The sequence below is a fragment of the Dermochelys coriacea genome, chromosome 4 (assembly GCF_009764565.3).
Source record: "Dermochelys coriacea isolate rDerCor1 chromosome 4, rDerCor1.pri.v4, whole genome shotgun sequence".
Taxonomy (NCBI): domain Eukaryota; kingdom Metazoa; phylum Chordata; order Testudines; family Dermochelyidae; genus Dermochelys; species Dermochelys coriacea.
The window spans coordinates 116,353,532-116,370,673 of record NC_050071.1 but is presented as its reverse complement, the minus strand read 5'-3'; the positions used below and the strand labels follow the sequence as shown (position 1 = coordinate 116,370,673).

The following is a 17,142-nucleotide window of genomic DNA, read 5'->3' as shown; positions in this document are numbered from 1 at the left end:
CTTCTGTGAAGTTCTGCCCTGTGCCCCCCAACACAGTGTATGCATATAGCATAACAACATCTTCTCTTGTGTATTATTTCTTACTTTAGGCCAGGAGCAGCACTGTTGAAATAAGTCCTACCAGGATCAAAAGAGAATAGCCTAGTTGCTATCTTGCTGTTCTATATAAAACTCATATTAGGGATGGACATCATGTTTCTATAATTCATTTACTTAATTTCTACAGAGAGGAGAGATGGTTGAATGCTGAGGCAAAGCTCAGGAAGGACACTTTAGAACTTTTTGGAAGGTAAGCTTTTATAGGTCCCCCCTTCTCTTTTCTGCTGATCTGTTAAGGTAGATGGATGATTTATTTGCTTACCTGTTTGAGAAAGCTTTCCTCTAGTAGCAAGAGTTGGAGACAGTTGAACCTAAAATTAAAAAAGCCCCAAACATTTCTTAAAATAGAACTAGATAAACCTAGCAATGGATTAGCAAGCACTAACATTTACTTTCATTGATATAAAAACTTGTTTCCAAAACCGGAAACAGAAAAGTCTGACTGACATGCAGAATATTTTATATCTAATTTCTTATAGTGACACTGGTCTGCATTTATTCTATGCACGACTGGACAACAGAGTTTGGAACAATTTTTGTGAGGTTAGTTCATGGACAAATCAAATTACATCAATTATTGAAACATGCATTTCACATCTTGGAATGCTACTGCTTACTGAGAACAACCGAGATCACACACATTTCTGAAAACTAACTTTTCAGGAAGGTGTAGTACAGTAATTTTATGCAAATCTACACTACTAAAGAAACTCACAAAATCACTACAGCCACAAATTAGTGTTCACTCTGGATAGAGGAAAAACTGCATAACTACAATCTGCTAGGATAAGAATACAAAAACAGTTTCTTTCACCACTGGATTTAAGAGTCTGCAATAAAGAGTCTAAAGTTCCCTTTGAAGTGTGCATTTATCCCCAGTAGCATTAATGGATCAGAAGCAATCTCCTCTTTTTATCTTCAACTACTAAGGCTTCACGTTATAGGGACACACTTTCTGTTGGAGGGTAGACCCAGCTCCTTCTGGACCCAATCTATGTTGATTGATAAATCTGCCAATGTGAGTCACCACATAAAGATGCAGGACATTCCCTTATAAGGGGCTGTTAGAAATTGTCAGCTAATAACAAATGTTGAGTGGGATTAGAGCTAGCTGAAGAACAGTAATTCTGTTTCATGGAGGATTTCCAAATTTGTTTTCATTCTGATTTGGAACGAAAACAAAATAATGAAAGATGCTCAGCAAAACAAATCCAAAAAGGGCTTTATTGAAAAATTGCTTTGATACAATTCCGCCAGGCAGGCTGAAGGGGATTTGGGAGCCCAGAAACCTTGGCTAAGCAGGGAGCCTCAAAGCTCAGGAGCTGGGGTTCTCAGTCTCTTCAGCAGCCTACTTGTCAGACTGCTAAGAAGCCAGGAAGATTGGGATTTGGGTTTCACATGGCTCCCGGGCCAACTGGCTCCTCAGGCTGCCTGACTTCAGCGAACCATTTCAGATTTCATGACTTGGCATTTACCTTTGGGAAATTCCGAGTCAGAAAATTTCCAATCAGCTACACTTGGGGTAAAAGTTCTGATTCAGCATCACACCACACTATAATTTGAGTGGACTGTACTGAGCAAAAATGCTTTCAACAGAACAGGTATCTTCTTTAGCAGCTGTTGTACGTGTCAGAATATTAATAAAAATCGACAGCAAAGACTCTTAGAAGTTAGAGGGTTACCTAGGGAGCTCTTAATTTACTTTTAAATATCCGTCTTCTGACTAGACCTATTAGCTTAAATACAAACTGAAATCCCCCATCTTGAAACTCCCGACAAAATATAGGGATCATACAATCAGTTTTTTTACTAGATCATCTCTTCTATATATTAGGCACTTAATACTTATATACATTGAGGTCACTGCTGGAACTAATAGGTCTGTCTAAACTGCAAAACTAAGTCTTTTCCCCCTTTCCTTATACTTAGGCCAAAATAACCCCACCATAGGTTATAACAGCATACAAATGTCTGCAATCAGTATTTGAGGAGGTGTGTAAAATTATCTGTAAAAAGTTTGATATTTTCATTGCTGCTACAATTTTTGAAAGAGAATGTACAACTACAATGCTGGATTCAAAAAACTACTGCTAAACTGCTGGGCACTACTACTGAGGTCAACTGATTAGAATATCTTTTGCTCACAGAAATCAATTCCTATACATTATATTTTCAGGACCATACCCTCAACCAATAATTTCTAGTTTATATATTGATTCATTTCTTTTTTACCTGGTAAGTTACATAAAAAAATTAGTTTTAAATGACCAAAATGTGTGAATCCAAATAAAATATTCAGACACTTACATTCCCAGTGTTTGTGTCAGCTTCTAAATCCACCCCTGAAGGAAAAAAAAAAAGTAGATTCAGAAAAATCATTAACATTTTCATATTTTCCATGAAGATATCAAAGTACTTACTACTCTGTACTGCTTCAACAGGGTATTTACGAGGCCTTCCTCTTTTCCGCTTAACTACTACAGGTTGATTTACCTTAAAAAAAGTGGGGGTGGGGGGGAGAAGCAGCCCTTAGTTACTGTAACATCAGTTTAAATTAGTGCAGGTATTTATTCGATATTAAGAAAGACCATACAATCATGGCATCATGGTTTCAAGAGAAATCTGAGACCTTTTCTAGTACAAAGTATCTTTCCAATGACATACAGAACGGCCTTCAAATCATAATAGCCAAAAAAGTCTGCAAACAGCTGAGCCATTCAGCTGATCAAAATAAGATTTTTAGTTCTATTATTTAAAGACATATGTTTTGAGTAAGAATTGCTGCAGATATAACTTACACTTCAGCACTAGTTGGGGTCTACATATTTCAAAGCTTTGGTAAAGAATGCAATCTTTTACCTCTAGGTCATTGGCTTGAATCTAGCCAAGGTTGTAAATAACAACATCATCTGTTTGCTGTATTGTAGCCTCTGTGAAATAAGTTAGTGCAGGTCAGTCTAATTTTTACTGGACAGATGGCCAGATCCCAAAAACCACCACCACAACTGGCACCTCACTGCTAGTTTCATGAGAGAGACCAAAGACTGAGGACCAGATCCAAAGCTCATTGAAGCCAAAGATGGTCTTTCCTCTGATTTCAATGGACTTTGGATCAAGCTGTGAATGAGCAAGGAAATCTACTTCCCTCTCAGCTCTAGGGTATGTCTACCTTGCAGCTGAGGGTTTGAACGGAGCTTGTGTAGAGGTACCTGTGCTAGCTATAGCCTAGCTACCTCACTAAAAGGAAAAGAAAGAGGATGCTGCAGTGCAAGCTTCACAAGCCCACTTGACATTTCTGGGTCTGTATTTGCTCATGCAGCCCACACTTATGCCAACGCTGCAGTTTCCTCACTTTTCCTTTTAGCAAGTTAGCTAGAGTACAGACAGCACAGATATGTCTACACAAGCTGCAATTCACATCTCCAGCTGCAATGTAGATGTACTCTTAGGCTACATCTATACTACGAGCTAGAGGTGTGATACTCAGCTTGTGTATGCATACTTGCACTAGTTTGATAAGAGCTAGTGCAAATATAAATAGCTGTCTTGCTACTACTGTGGCCACACTACTATTTATACTCACGCTAGCTCTTCTCAGGCTAGCACAAATGTGTGCACACGAGTTCAGAATCACACCTCTAACTCATGGTGTAGACACAACTATAGAGATGCTTCTTCCAATTTTGGGTTTTGATACAATAGGAGTGTATTTGCATTGTCACTACCTATGCTGCGTCTAAGTAGTGATTGCAGTCTCCAGGACAGTCAATCAATGCACCTTTCACACACAGTAAATTAACTTACATTTCTCAGCCACATACTTTGCAGACAAAAACTATTTTACATTTTTGGTGGTACTATTTTTCACACCCCGCAGTTTGTAAAGCCAGGCTGCTGCCTTAATTAACAAATTCAACTATACATCTCTCTGAAGGGAAAAAATACAAATATATTTAAACTTCCAAAAATTGCCTACAATAGCTTTTCCATATATCAAGATATTGTGCCCTGTTACCAGGCTAGAAATAGAATCTTTATACCATTGGAAACGGACAGTTCTTGGCTTTTAACAGTAAATAGCAACAATTACTGTGATTTATAGTTCTGAAGAGTCATGAGATATCAGATCTCAAACCTGTCACTGGTCCAGAATTTACTTTTGTGTATATTCAGGCCACTGTAGTTTGGAGGGAGAAATCCAACCTTTGTGAGGCTGGGTCTGGGAAGTAAAGAAAAATGTTCTGCCAGGTTATGTTTAAAAAAAAACCAAAAACAAAAAAAACACACCCATGGCTGTTTTGCCTTTTGGGAGTAATCTTGGTAGAGATGGATTAATTGGAAGGAATGCAAATGAAGTGTCAAGGTTGCATGTTAAATGCAATTTGTTACACATACAGCACCAGCACATACCATGTCTCTCTAGATTACTCTCTTAAAAAAAACCCAAAAAAACCTTACAAGTCATATGACTTCTCTACTGCATTTTTTACTCTGGGTGATGACAGAACTACTTATGGCTTATATTCTGGACTGGACATTATGGCGTGGCTATTTAGTCAGTCACTCTATGATGCTCCAGGTGATCAAATCATTGTTTTCTTTTATGGCTGTGGTGAAGTCAATATTATTTTATTGCTACCGTCAGAAAGTAAAAGATAAATGTAATTTTGCCAAATCAAATGGCAATGAATTAAGATGGATAAGACTACTTGCCTCTACAGAACTTAAATTAGACTCCAGACTCTGCTTTGCTTTTTCACAAGTATCCTGCTTGCTGGTTAACTCATCTGCACAAAATACAAAGTCAAAGACACAACTTCATGTATATCTTTGCTTTAGAAACAAAAAGTACTGGCCACAGTCTCTGTACTGTCTCAAAACTACTTTATATGCCCGGGGGTACTATAAATTAAACATCAGTAAAAATATTATTAATAAATCAGATAGTATTAGTCTTACAATTTTTTCTGTATTATGTTGTTATTATATGTTCTGTATTAGGCTGCTTCATTAGACAAGTGGGAGTTATTGTAATGGATTTTGGATTTTAAAATAATGGAATTACAAAGTTTGAGAGGGTGACCCATATTATTATAACAAGAATCCCAAAGTCAAGTCATTTATTGATACTACTATTAATTTTCCCCCACACCCGCCAACCAGAAAGCTAGGGAGGTGAGCTGAATAGGTGGTTAATTGCAAAACAAACTCAGATTTGTCAGCAGGTTTGTTGGTATTGAGAATTGAAGCCATTAAACAGATCAATCCCATGTTAATGTATAGACACTATGCAAAGGAAGGTAGATGAGGAAGTCAAAGCCAACATTGATTCATAGGACACTATCATTTTTTTTTTTAGTACAATGTATAATTAATTAATAGGGCTAAGTCACCCACAGTCAATGCAATTTATACACTTTACTCCTATAGGCAGCTGTACTGGAAGGGGGAGTTCCTCTCTGGGAGAGCAGGTTGTGGTTCTGTCAAGGAAAGGCAGCTTTAATTTATGGCCGGAGTTACACAGAGCCTCTCTAGTGAAGTGCCCTGACCCTCCCATCTCTCTGGCAAACTGCCCATATTCTGACTCCAGGTCATGCAATGGAGCAGAAGCAGTGGCTGGCTTACATTCCTGTGCGCCTTCTCTGGACAGGCCTTCCAGGGGCCCCAAATCAACTCTTTGGGAATTTCCGAAGCCAACCACGTGTTTTTCAATGGCTACTACGCTTAACATTTTATAGACAACTCTATTAATAGAGAAGATAAGCAAATTTAATTATGAAAGATTCTCATTCTCAGAGATATATTCTACTTAAAAAAATTAACTGTGTACAGTTTCAGTAAATTGCCCTGAATTTATTTACCTTACCTTTTTCTTCCACAGCACTTGAAAGAGGTATGTGTTTCCTAATGATTTCTTTGGATACCTCAGCTGTATCTCCAGATGTCACATCCTTAATTATTTTGAAAAAATAATAAAAAGTATTTTATTACAACTATAAGGTCACTGCCAGCTACTCTTAAAAAATATGAATGTAAAATACTATTTTTATTCTTCATGGCTATTTAATTCCCTATCAAAACTTTAGTACTAAAGTCAATGGGGAGAGAACACACAAAATCTCATGGGCTCATTCCTCTACAGAGCATTTTATTCCTCCAATTTTGTCTTAATATTTGCAGATTAATGAAAGGTCAATAGAAGACGTACTACTGTAGGACCTCTGCGGTACACGCTATCTTTTTTTTTTTCTTACCAAAGACAGAGCATCAGTTGAATGCTGGTACCAAATAGTGGGGCAATCTGGTCACACAGAATATACTCAGACACTCTCAGATGATGGCTATTTTTCCATCAGATGCATGGGAAAGAAAAAATAACCTGGTATTTTCCCTACTGATTATACAAATTTCACAGTAGCCAGGTGGTGTTCAGCTCTGTGTGTGGGGACATTTCTTGATGATGAAAATAGCTAGTGGTTTCCCCTTCAGAGTCCTTCATAGCCATACATGTAAGGGAGACAGGAGCCTATTCCCATTAAACCTCAAAAGCAGGGACTGGGGCAACCAATGGAAAATGGGATGTTGGAAGGGGTGTTTTCTTCAGGGGGAGAAGTTGAGATAGCCTGGACTGTGGGTGGGACTGTAGAAGAGGCTGGCACAGCCTAGGAGAGATGTATAGGAAGAAGATTTTAGGGGGCAGTGAGCCTTGAATAGGCTTCACCAAGCTGTCCCTCTCAGTCACCCCACAATTGTGCCCCTATCCTCTTTCAGCTTTTAAATCCTGTTCATTTTCAGCTCCTGCCCAATCGCTCTCCCTACTCCCCATTCTAACCCACCTTTTTGTTGCTCCCTTTCAGTATTCTTCGATTCTGCCCCTTCCCCCTCATGTCTCTGCCTGCAATATAGCACCAGCTTCCTCCTTTTCTTCCCCTTCCCCCAATTCCAGAGACCCAAGCTGGCAGGGCACCAATAGGGGGAGCAGAGAGAGAAGCAGCAGAATCTTTCATAGCAGCAGCTGCCTGTAATGGTTGAGAGGGAACTGGTGTTGTATGCCTGCTGTCCAGCCAGATGTACAAGATTCTGCTGCAGGCAGATTATACTGAAATGAAGGAAGATGTGAAGAGCTGCCAAATGTGTGAATGTCACATCTGATGTGTGACACTTAGCAGCCTCATAATTTTGGAAGAGTTCAAAATTGAGGCGTGAACAGTTTGAATCTTTTCATGGTAATATTTAACAGTTAAAATATTATTGTAAGCATTTACAATGACTAATTATGAAAACCACCCCCCAAAAAAATCAAAAACATGTATCTACAGCAACAGACACCAAAATTCTCTCAATATCTTTTTGACTAAAACAGTGAAAATGGATAAAAATACCTTGATATCTTTTATTTTGGAGCACTGACTCGGTTTGTTTCCTTTTCTCAAATCCTGAGTAATCGGATAATCATCTGCAAAACAGTTTAAATGTTTAACTGAAATGCTCCTGTCTATGCTTCTGAGAGCCTGATCCTCTTCTTATTTACACCTGCTTTGCATCAGTGTAATTCCACTGATGTCAGCCAAGTTGTCCTTGACTTACAAAAATATAAATTGGGGAAAAAAAAAAATCAAAAAAATCAAGCCCTTCTCTTTGAAGGAGCAAATACATGAAAATGAAAGGAGACTTTCAGTTCTATATTACTCCACAGTTTTTTTTTAAAAAAGCATAACAACCAACCTCAATTTCATAGATGTGGCACACTAAATTAAACATGGACCTCAACTGCACTCCAACCAGATTAAACAGCAAAATTTTTTTACATGCTATATGTTTGCATTAAAATATATTTATAATTAATCATGTTGACAAATTCATTTATTCGCTGGAGCAACAGAAGAAAGGCAGTCATCATAGAAACACAGAATATCAGGGTTGGAAGGGACCTCAGGAGGTCATCTAGTCCAATCCCCTGCTCAAAGCAGGACCAATCCCCAATTAAATCATCCCAGCCAGGGATTTGTCAAGCTTGACCTTAAAAACCTCAAAGGAAGGAGATTCCACCACCTCTCTAGATAACACATTCCAGTGCTTCACCACCCTCTTAGTGAAAAAGTTTTTTCTTAATATCAACCTAAACCTCCCCCACTGCAACTTGAGACCATTACTCCTTGTTCTGTCATCTGCTACCACTGAGAACAGTCTAGATCCATCCTCTTTGGAACCCCCTTTCAGATAGTTGAAAGCAGCTATCAAAACCCCCCTCATTCTTCTCTTCTGCAGACTAAACAATCCCAGTTCCCTCAGCCTCTCCTCATAAGTCATGTGTTCCAGTCCCCTAATCATTTTTGTTGCCCTCCGCTGGACATGTTCCAATTTTTCTACATCCTTCTTGTAGTGTGGGGCCCAGAACTGCATACAGTACTCCAGATGAGGCCTCACCAATGTCAAATAGAGGGGAACAATCACGTCCCTCAATCTGCTGGCAATGCCCCTACTTATACAGCCCAAAATGCCATTGGCCTTCTTGGCAACAAGGGCACACTGTTGATTCATATCCAGCTTCTCGTCCACTGTAACCCCTAAGTCTTTTTCTGCAGAACTGCTGTCTAGCCATTCGGTCCCTAGTCTGTAGCGGTGCATGGGATTCTTCCGTCCTAAGTGCAGGACTCTGCACTTGTCCTTGTTGAACCTCATCAGATTTATTTTGGCCCAATCCTCTAATTTGTCTAGGTCCCTCTGTATCCTATCCTTACCTTCCAGCGTATCTACCTCTCCTCTCGGTTTAGTGTCATCAAGAGAGGAAGTGAAAATTTCCATTAGTCCAATATCGTTCACATATTTTTAATCTTCTAATGTCATTAATATGTAGTGTATATAAAATAATTATGGTTAAGAGGTGCAATATCTTCTTTTGTAAAACTCTTCAGTGGTAATTGAGGCAGGGCTTAATCAATATTACCCAGGGCAGGTCACAGTTCTCAGATAGATATTCCCATATAGATTCTGACAGTAGATGCTCTGACTGAACAGGTGAAACACCTGGGGGATATTAGAGTGGAGTGCCTCTATTCCTCTTTGTTTCCCCCCAACTTCACCTCCCAGATCAAGCACCACTGCCCTGTCCATCAGGCTTGAACTGGAAAAAAAAAAAAATAGTGATATTCTCTCAAGCTTTACCAACAAGCTAAGCTCCACCTACTTCAGATGCCAAAATGAGACACCACTCGCAGAAGATTTTGTGATGTTCAAAATATGATCGTGTTTATTCTCCTGGGATACTCAGGCTTGCAGGAGTTGGTTCCCTCTCAGTATGATGTACCTACATCTATGGGTACTGCTGGACTCGGCTCTCCCTTTATAGAAATGGGGATTCCTTGCTGGACTCTATGGGAGTGGCTGCCCTTTGGTGAGGATGCACTCTGGCTCTGTTCCTCCCCTCTGGCCTTTCAGCTCCACTGGTCAGATTGGGGAGAAAAAGGCAGTGGTACTCTCCTATGCGCCATCCACTCATAACACCAAAAAGAAATGCCACTCAACAGATTATGCAGGTCTTCCTAATACATCCCTCTGCTTTCTTAACTGCTTTTAACAACAGTGAAATATGTAACAATTTTGACATTTAACATCTGAGTTAACAGTCCATGGAGATGAACAGGAGCGATGCCCACTTGTCAGAATAATTGTTTGAGACTCTGCAAACTCAAGCAGGCAGTACTGCATGGGTTCACGTGCATGTTTTCAAGGTTATTTTCCTCAACCATAAGGGCTATATTGACTTTTTTGTTTAAATGAAAAATAGAGATATTGGAGAACAAGAAGGCAGTCTCAAAAACAAATAAATAAATAAATAAAAATATACAGTATTCTCCTGTTTATCTGAAACACTATTATCCAAAAGAAAAGGAGTACTTGTGGCACCTTAGAGACCAACAAATTTATTAGAGCATAAGCTTTAGTCTCTAAGGTGCCACAAGTACTCCTTTTCTTTTTGCGAATACAGACTAACACGGCTGCTACTCTGAAAACTATTATCCAAACGGCTGATGAGGAAGATGAGCCCCCAGCTCCAGGGATGCTACATGCTGATGAATGGCTTCTGCAGCAGAGAGCCCCCGTGTAGCCCTGCTGTCATAGGAGTGAGGGGGACCATGATAACGGAGCTGCAGAGGGCTTCCTGCGCTGCCTCAGGACCAGTGACATCCGATTCCTGCAGAGGCAATGTGAAGGGAAGGCTGTGGTCCTGGCTGGACAAAACAAAGTCTGGCTGGGAGTCTCTGCTCCTGCAGGGATCAGGTGTCTCTAACCTGCCTGTCCTACTCCTTAATGAGACAGTTCATCAATGATCAGTGCCAGGTACTCCCACAAATTTCTTGGAACCAAATCAACCTTTGAAGGTAGCGACTAAGACTGGAAATCAAACCTGAGCCTTATGCATGGCTGTGCAGAGCACTATCATTAAGTTACCAGACTGGCCCATGAGCCACAGGTTATAGACACAAATTTGAACACAAAAGTATAAAAAGCCCTCAAGATTTATGAAGATATACACGAGAGTGTCTACAGTTGTTTTAGCTACCTGATTCACCCTCTCGAATAGGCGACTGGTTTTTTTCCATTCCGCATGCTGCTTACTTTTCCTGATCAGGTATTTCTATCTGTAATTAAAAAGTGGGAGTATGTCAGATTTACCACATGAGAGAACAGAAGAGGCAATCCTGTTCCCAGGCACTGGTAGTTCAAAAGTATCTGTATATGTACCAACTTCATGTTCCATTTAGAATGCTGGGTCAGGAAACCCGAAGTCTTGAAGTAAAATGGTTATGTATGTTTTGCTTCAGTCTGTAAAAGGTGATAATAAGCATGCTTACCTCTTGATCTTTTACTTCAATCTGGATTTTTGCTGCTGCTGCTGTCATGTCTATGGTATTTGAAGTTTCCGGTGCTGAAACACAAAAGGTATAAATATATAAATGATCAAGTTATTAGTATACACTGCACATATTGGATATAAAATGCTCAGAGAAAAGTGTAGTGATGAAGAACATTTATGCACTGTATGTTGCATCTTGCCTGGAGCTGGATGAGTAGAGCAGAATTAAATATTTAAACCTCCATTCTGAAGTTACACTGTGATTGATTTCCCTCAGTCCAATTCCCAGTGGACGAAGTACATCTGTTGGCAGTCCCAGGGGACTGGTCTAGTGATTGGGCTCTGAGACTGAACTATCCTGCAGCTAGCAAGAGATGTCAAGAGTAACAAGAAGGGTTTCTTCAGGTATGTTGGCAACAAGAAGAAAGCCAAGGAAAGTGTGGGCCCCTTACTGAATGAGGGAGGCAAGCTAGTGACAGAGGATGTGGAAAAAGCTAATGTACTCAATGCTTTTTTTGCCTCTGTTTTCACTAACAAGGTCAGCTCCCAGACTGCTGTGCTGGGCATCACAAAATGGGGAAGAGATGGCCAGCCCTCTGTAGAGATAGAGGTGGTTAGGGACTATTTAGAAAAGCTGGACGTGCACAAGTCCATGGGGCCGGACGAATTGCATCCGAGAGTGCTGAAGGAATTGGCGGCTGTGATTGCAGAGCCCTTGGCCATTATCTTTGAAAACTCGTGGCGAACGGGGAAGTCCCGGATGACTGGAAAAAGGCTAATGTAGTGCCCATCTTTAAAAAAGGGAAGAAGGAGGATCCTGGGAACTACAGGCCAGTCAGCCTCACCTCAGTCCCTGGAAAAATCATGGAGCAGGTCCTCAAAGAATCAATCCTGAAGCACTTAGAGGAGAGGAAAGTGATCAGGAACAGTCAGCATGGATTCACCAAGGGAAGGTAATGCCTGACTAATCTAATCGCCTTTTATGATGAGATTACTGGTTCTGTGGATGAAGGGAAAGCAGTGGATGTATTGTTTCTTGACTTTAGCAAAGCTTTTGACACGGTCTCCCACAGCATTCTTGTCAGCAAGTTAAGGAAGTATGGGCCGGATGAATGCACTATAAGGTGGGTAGAAAGCTGGCTAGATTGTCGGGCTCAACGGGTAGTGATCAATGGCTCCATGTCTAGTTGGCAGCCGGTGTCAAGTGGAGTGCCCCAGGGGTCGGTCCTGGGGCCCGTTTTGTTCAATATCTTCAAAATCTTCATAAATGATCTGGAGGATGGTGGATTGCACTCTCAGCAAATTTGCGGATGATACTAAACTGGGAGGAGTGGTAGATACGCTGGAGGGGAGGGATAGGATACAGAAGGACCTAGACAAATTGGAGGATTGGGCCAAAGAAATCTAATGAGGTTCAATAAGGATAAGTGCAGGGTCCTGCACTTAGGATGGAAGAATCCAATGCACCGCTACAGACTAGGGACCGAATGGCTCGGCAGCAGTTCTGCGGAAAAGGACCTAGGGGTGACAGTGGACGAGAAGCTGGATATGAGTCAGCAGTGTGCCCTTGTTGCCAAGAAGGCCAATGGCATTTTGGGATGTAAGTAGGGGCATAGCGAGCAGATCGAGGGACGTGATCGTTCCCCTCTATTCGACACTGGTGAGGCCTCATCTGGAGTACTGTGTCCAGTTTTGGGCCCCACACTACAAGAAGGATGTGGATAAATTGGAAAGAGTACAGCGAAGGGCAACAAAAATGATTAGGGGTCTAGAGCACATGACTTATGAGGAGAGGCTGAGGGAGCTGGGATTGTTTAGTCTGCAGAAGAGAAGAATGAGGGGGATTTGATAGCTGCTTTCAACTACCTGAAAGGGGGTTTCAAAGAGGATGGCTCTAGACTGTTCTCAATGGTAGCAGATGACAGAACGAGGAGTAATGGTCTCAAGTTGCAATGGGGGAGGTTTAGATTGGATATTAGGAAAAACTTTTTCACTAAGAGGGTGGTGAAACACTGGAATGCATTACCTAGGAGGTGGTAGAATCTCCTTCCTTAGAGGTTTTTAAGGTCAGGCTTGACAAAGCCCTGGCTAGGATGATTTAACTGGGACTTGGTCCTGCTTTGAGCAGGGGGTTGGACTAGATGACCTTCTGGGGTCCCTTCCAACCCTGATATTCTATGATTCTATGATTCTATCCTGCTAATGATAATCCCTCCATATCAGGGTTCTAAGGCACTGTAGCTGCATTTACTATACCTGTTCTGTGAATATACAGAGGACTTCACTCTGTGGGGATATCAGAGAGGTGCCTTTTATGATCACTAACATTCACACATAAGAAGGAAAATAAAGGGTACATTCAGACTTATTTTTGTCTCTCTATTCTAGCAGTAAGGAAAATCTAGAGGAAAGCTAAGTTTTTTTTTTTCTACTGGTGTTCAGTACTTCCTTGTATATGGAAATTCTTCCCTTGTATTTTGTAAAAAAGCAGGAGTATGTAAAGAATAATTCTTATGACAAAAAAAGTATGTTTGACCTTAGTTTGACCACAAATTAACAGTGTACAATACTCTTGTGAGAGAGATTTTTTTCATTACAGACTGCCATTGCACTGTAGAAGTTACACTGGATAACCCAATAGCAGCTTTGCCTTCAATAGGGCTTTGAAGGGACGTGAAGTCGAGTTTGATTTCTCTGACCAAAGTTTAATAGTCACTAGTACCACCTATGGCATCGTGGGAGGGAGCCAAACATAAAAGGGGGCAAGGAGGTGATTAATATTGAGATATCTGGGTGTGCAGGGAATTCTAATCACCTGTGGGCCAATTATAAGAAAAAGGTTCAATGCAATATATGGGAATGAAAATAGATTTGTAAAATCTTCTTCACTTACAGCAGTACACTGCTGTCGTACTGTTCCTGCTTTATTTTGGGGGATTTGCATGCATAAAAGTTCTGTGAATGCAAAGAATTACTCAACTTCAGTATACAACTATGGTAACTGCATGATAAAACTTCTTGAAAATTTAGGCCTATTCATTTTGGATTCAAAATGTCCAATAGTAAAAACAACTGAAATACCTATCTGATCAGATAATTCAGTAATATCTCTGAAGAGAAAAATGAGGGTAGGACAGTGATTGTTGAGCCACTCTCATGCATCTGAGAGCTGAAAGTTATAAAGAAATGAACAGTGTATATTAGTCTGAACTATTAGTCCCAAACAGCATCATACAATTACCCTTTGCTGGTATATCCCAAAGTCAAAAATTAAAAATAAAATCATAGTTTAGTAATTCCATGGTGACACAATCAGCAAGAAAACTATATTTCACAAACACATTAGCATGGAACTTCCCTTTTTGTTTAGCTGCGTTGTATACAGTAGAGCTGTGTGGAGAATGGAAATTCCATTTTGAGGAAGATTTTGAAAATTTGTTTTTGTTCTAATTAAGAACATACCCTGAAAACACTGAAATCCTCCAAGAAAGAAAATTCCAGGAAAAAATTGTTTTTGGTCAATTGTAACTTTTATTTCAACTTTGGACTGAAATTATAATATAGATACAAAATGAAAAAAATGTGAAGCAAAAAGTCACTTTGAAAGGAAAAATGTTTGTCCCAGAAAAGCTGAAACTCTCCCTCCCGCTCATATTTACTTTGAAAGGAAATTTTGGCAAAATTGACACTTTTCAAATTTTCACAGAACTACACTTTCCAACTGAAAATGGTTCTGTCAGTGTTTTTCTAACCAGCTCTGGTGTACAGTATACGTAAGAATATACTTACTTACCTGTTTCTTTATCTGTGGTTACTGGAGATTTAGATTTCCTTTCTTTGTAGCTACACTCTTCAACTCTTTGTGTGTCAGAGTTTTCCACCTAAGCGTAAATTACAATTGCAAAGTTAATACACTTATTTTATTCATTGAAGTTATGAAGGCTGAAAGAAGAGAAAGTTTCCCCCAATTGCTACTCTCAAAATAGAATATGCCGTAGAAGGGAAGAACTGAATCAACACAAACAAGTTTGTTCTCCGAGCTCTAATACCTATACTAACAGAACAGCAACATGATGGAAGACCAATCTCTGTTATAACTATTAGTATTTCCAAAATTTCTACTTACCATATTTTTAATGAGAGCTTTCCTTCAAGCTTCAATTAAAACATATTTTTATAGGTTTGAAAAGGGTGTAATAGGATGGACTACATACAATAGGCATTAATGGGACAGCACACAGCTACATGTGCAGATGCTAAATTTATAAATAGCAGTTTTAGGATGACCAGAAATGCAGTATATCACCATCATAATACAGGACTGGGAAATAATTCTTACAGAAAGAATCATTCTCTAGTAATAGCTCAGACAGGTAAATGCTTAGTGATTCTAAAATTTTAAGTACATTATATTATAGATTATTAGTTTTTATACTTTAAAAAATTACTGTGTCATCTGGATTAGCAGCTTTGTGTTATAAAGTACATGCCTTTAATACCCTATGACATTTTAAATCTGCAATGTTTTCAACTACCCCCTATTATATTTATCAACCTATAAATCCTTGTATGATCACAACAGATAGCATTATCAGAAAGCCTGGCCTTCTTAAAAGTTTCAATTATCATCCCCATTTTTCCTCTCTGTTACTCCTGCCGATGAGATTTAATGAAGATTCTCATTTCACTCTATCAACACTGGTCCTGAAATGGCCACAGACTGTTGCAGAGTAATGTAACAAAACCTCTTTCCTGAAAAGCTCAGTGTGCTTGCATCTGCAATGCTCTCAACACCTATCAGGTTGAGGGCATAGGTTCAGAGATAAGAGCCAAGCTCTGGATGGTGAAGGTAAGAAAGGAAGAGCTGAGGTACTCTACGCACAATTATGTGGCAAATTGAAAAATAACAATTATGCATCAATTTGCATAGCTGCATAACATTATACACAGACCTTGTATATACTAGAAATAACATTTCCCTTTAGATTGCGGTATGCAATTTGTCGTCCCAAGATATTAGAAAGACAAGATGCAGGATGTTGAACTTCTGTTGAAACTGGTCCAATAAAAGGTATTTTCTCACCTACCCTGTCTCTCTTATTTCCCTTCAGAGATTTCTCAGTGTAAATCCAAAACGTAAAACAAAGTAAACGTAACAAGATCTTACATCTATAGGGTCTTTCTTCAAAGCAGCATTCTTCAGCGGCAAATCTGTTAAAATAAAACAGAATACTGATTTTATGGAAATCAAAAAGTCCAGCAGAAGCTTCGTTTCGCCTCATGATATATCCAAAAAGGTTCCTGAATACGTGAAGTTCATGTACTATCTAATGCAATGTTTTTTTTTTAAAAATGAAAAAATATAATTTGATTTCTAAAGGGTAAGGTAGTTTAAAATCATTAGTATTTTATGGCTATAATTTAGATATTAATGGATGAAATCCTGGCCCTTTTGAAATCAATGGGTGCAATGCTACTTACTTCAATGGGATTAGGATTTCACACCATATATTTAAAATCACAAAGTGGATGCTGGATCATGGGATAGCACATAACACATGCTGCAGCATCAGGCTCAGTAGGGGAATCTAAGCTTACATGATTCCAGTAACAAGATCCAAGTGTGTCACTTCTGTAATATACTAGAGAGAGAAAGCATAGTTTAGAAGTCAGAGCACAAGACTAGAAGCCAGAAAGGCTGGTGTGCTAATTCTGGATCAGATAAAGCTCACTCTGTGCTCTTGTACAAGTCACTGACCCTCTTTGCTCTCTGACAGGGAACTATAGGAGTGGCTGCGGTCTAGAGCATTTTTGAAAATCTGGCCATTTTGTACAGATGTGTAAATAAGAGCTGAAATTTTTGAAAGCTGTTACCATCTGTAGGTGCTAAGCACTTTTGAAAATCTGGTCCCCAAAGCACCGACTTCTTTTCATATTAAAAGTTTAAAACAACTAAAAGAATTCCACACAATTTGAGTTTCCTATCCTACATTTAGGATACAAGAGCCAGTATCCAGCATAATTTAAATGATCTGTGGTGGCAACACTGTTAATCTGTTTAAAAGTATTCCACATAGTCAAACTTTTTACTGTTATGCCCTTAGTTGCAAAATGGTATTTTTCAATTTTTAAAAGCACTGTCAATTGAAGAGTTAGATCCTAGCCACTCAAACAGCAATGATATG

The 17,142-nt window shown here is 39.5% G+C and overlaps 1 protein-coding gene across 1 annotated transcript in view; it reads right to left on the bottom strand.

Moving 5' to 3' along the window:
• BOD1L1 (biorientation of chromosomes in cell division 1 like 1) overlaps positions 1–17,142 on the bottom strand; it is a 58,081-nt gene that overhangs the window by 9,392 nt on the left and 31,547 nt on the right. Inside the window, 10 exon segments of the mRNA XM_038398520.2 lie at positions 362–410; positions 2,407–2,441; positions 2,520–2,592; positions 4,813–4,886; positions 5,966–6,050; positions 7,482–7,555; positions 10,664–10,742; positions 10,956–11,029; positions 14,751–14,838; positions 16,125–16,168. Coding sequence (XP_038254448.2) covers positions 362–410; positions 2,407–2,441; positions 2,520–2,592; positions 4,813–4,886; positions 5,966–6,050; positions 7,482–7,555; positions 10,664–10,742; positions 10,956–11,029; positions 14,751–14,838; positions 16,125–16,168 — 675 coding nt within the window.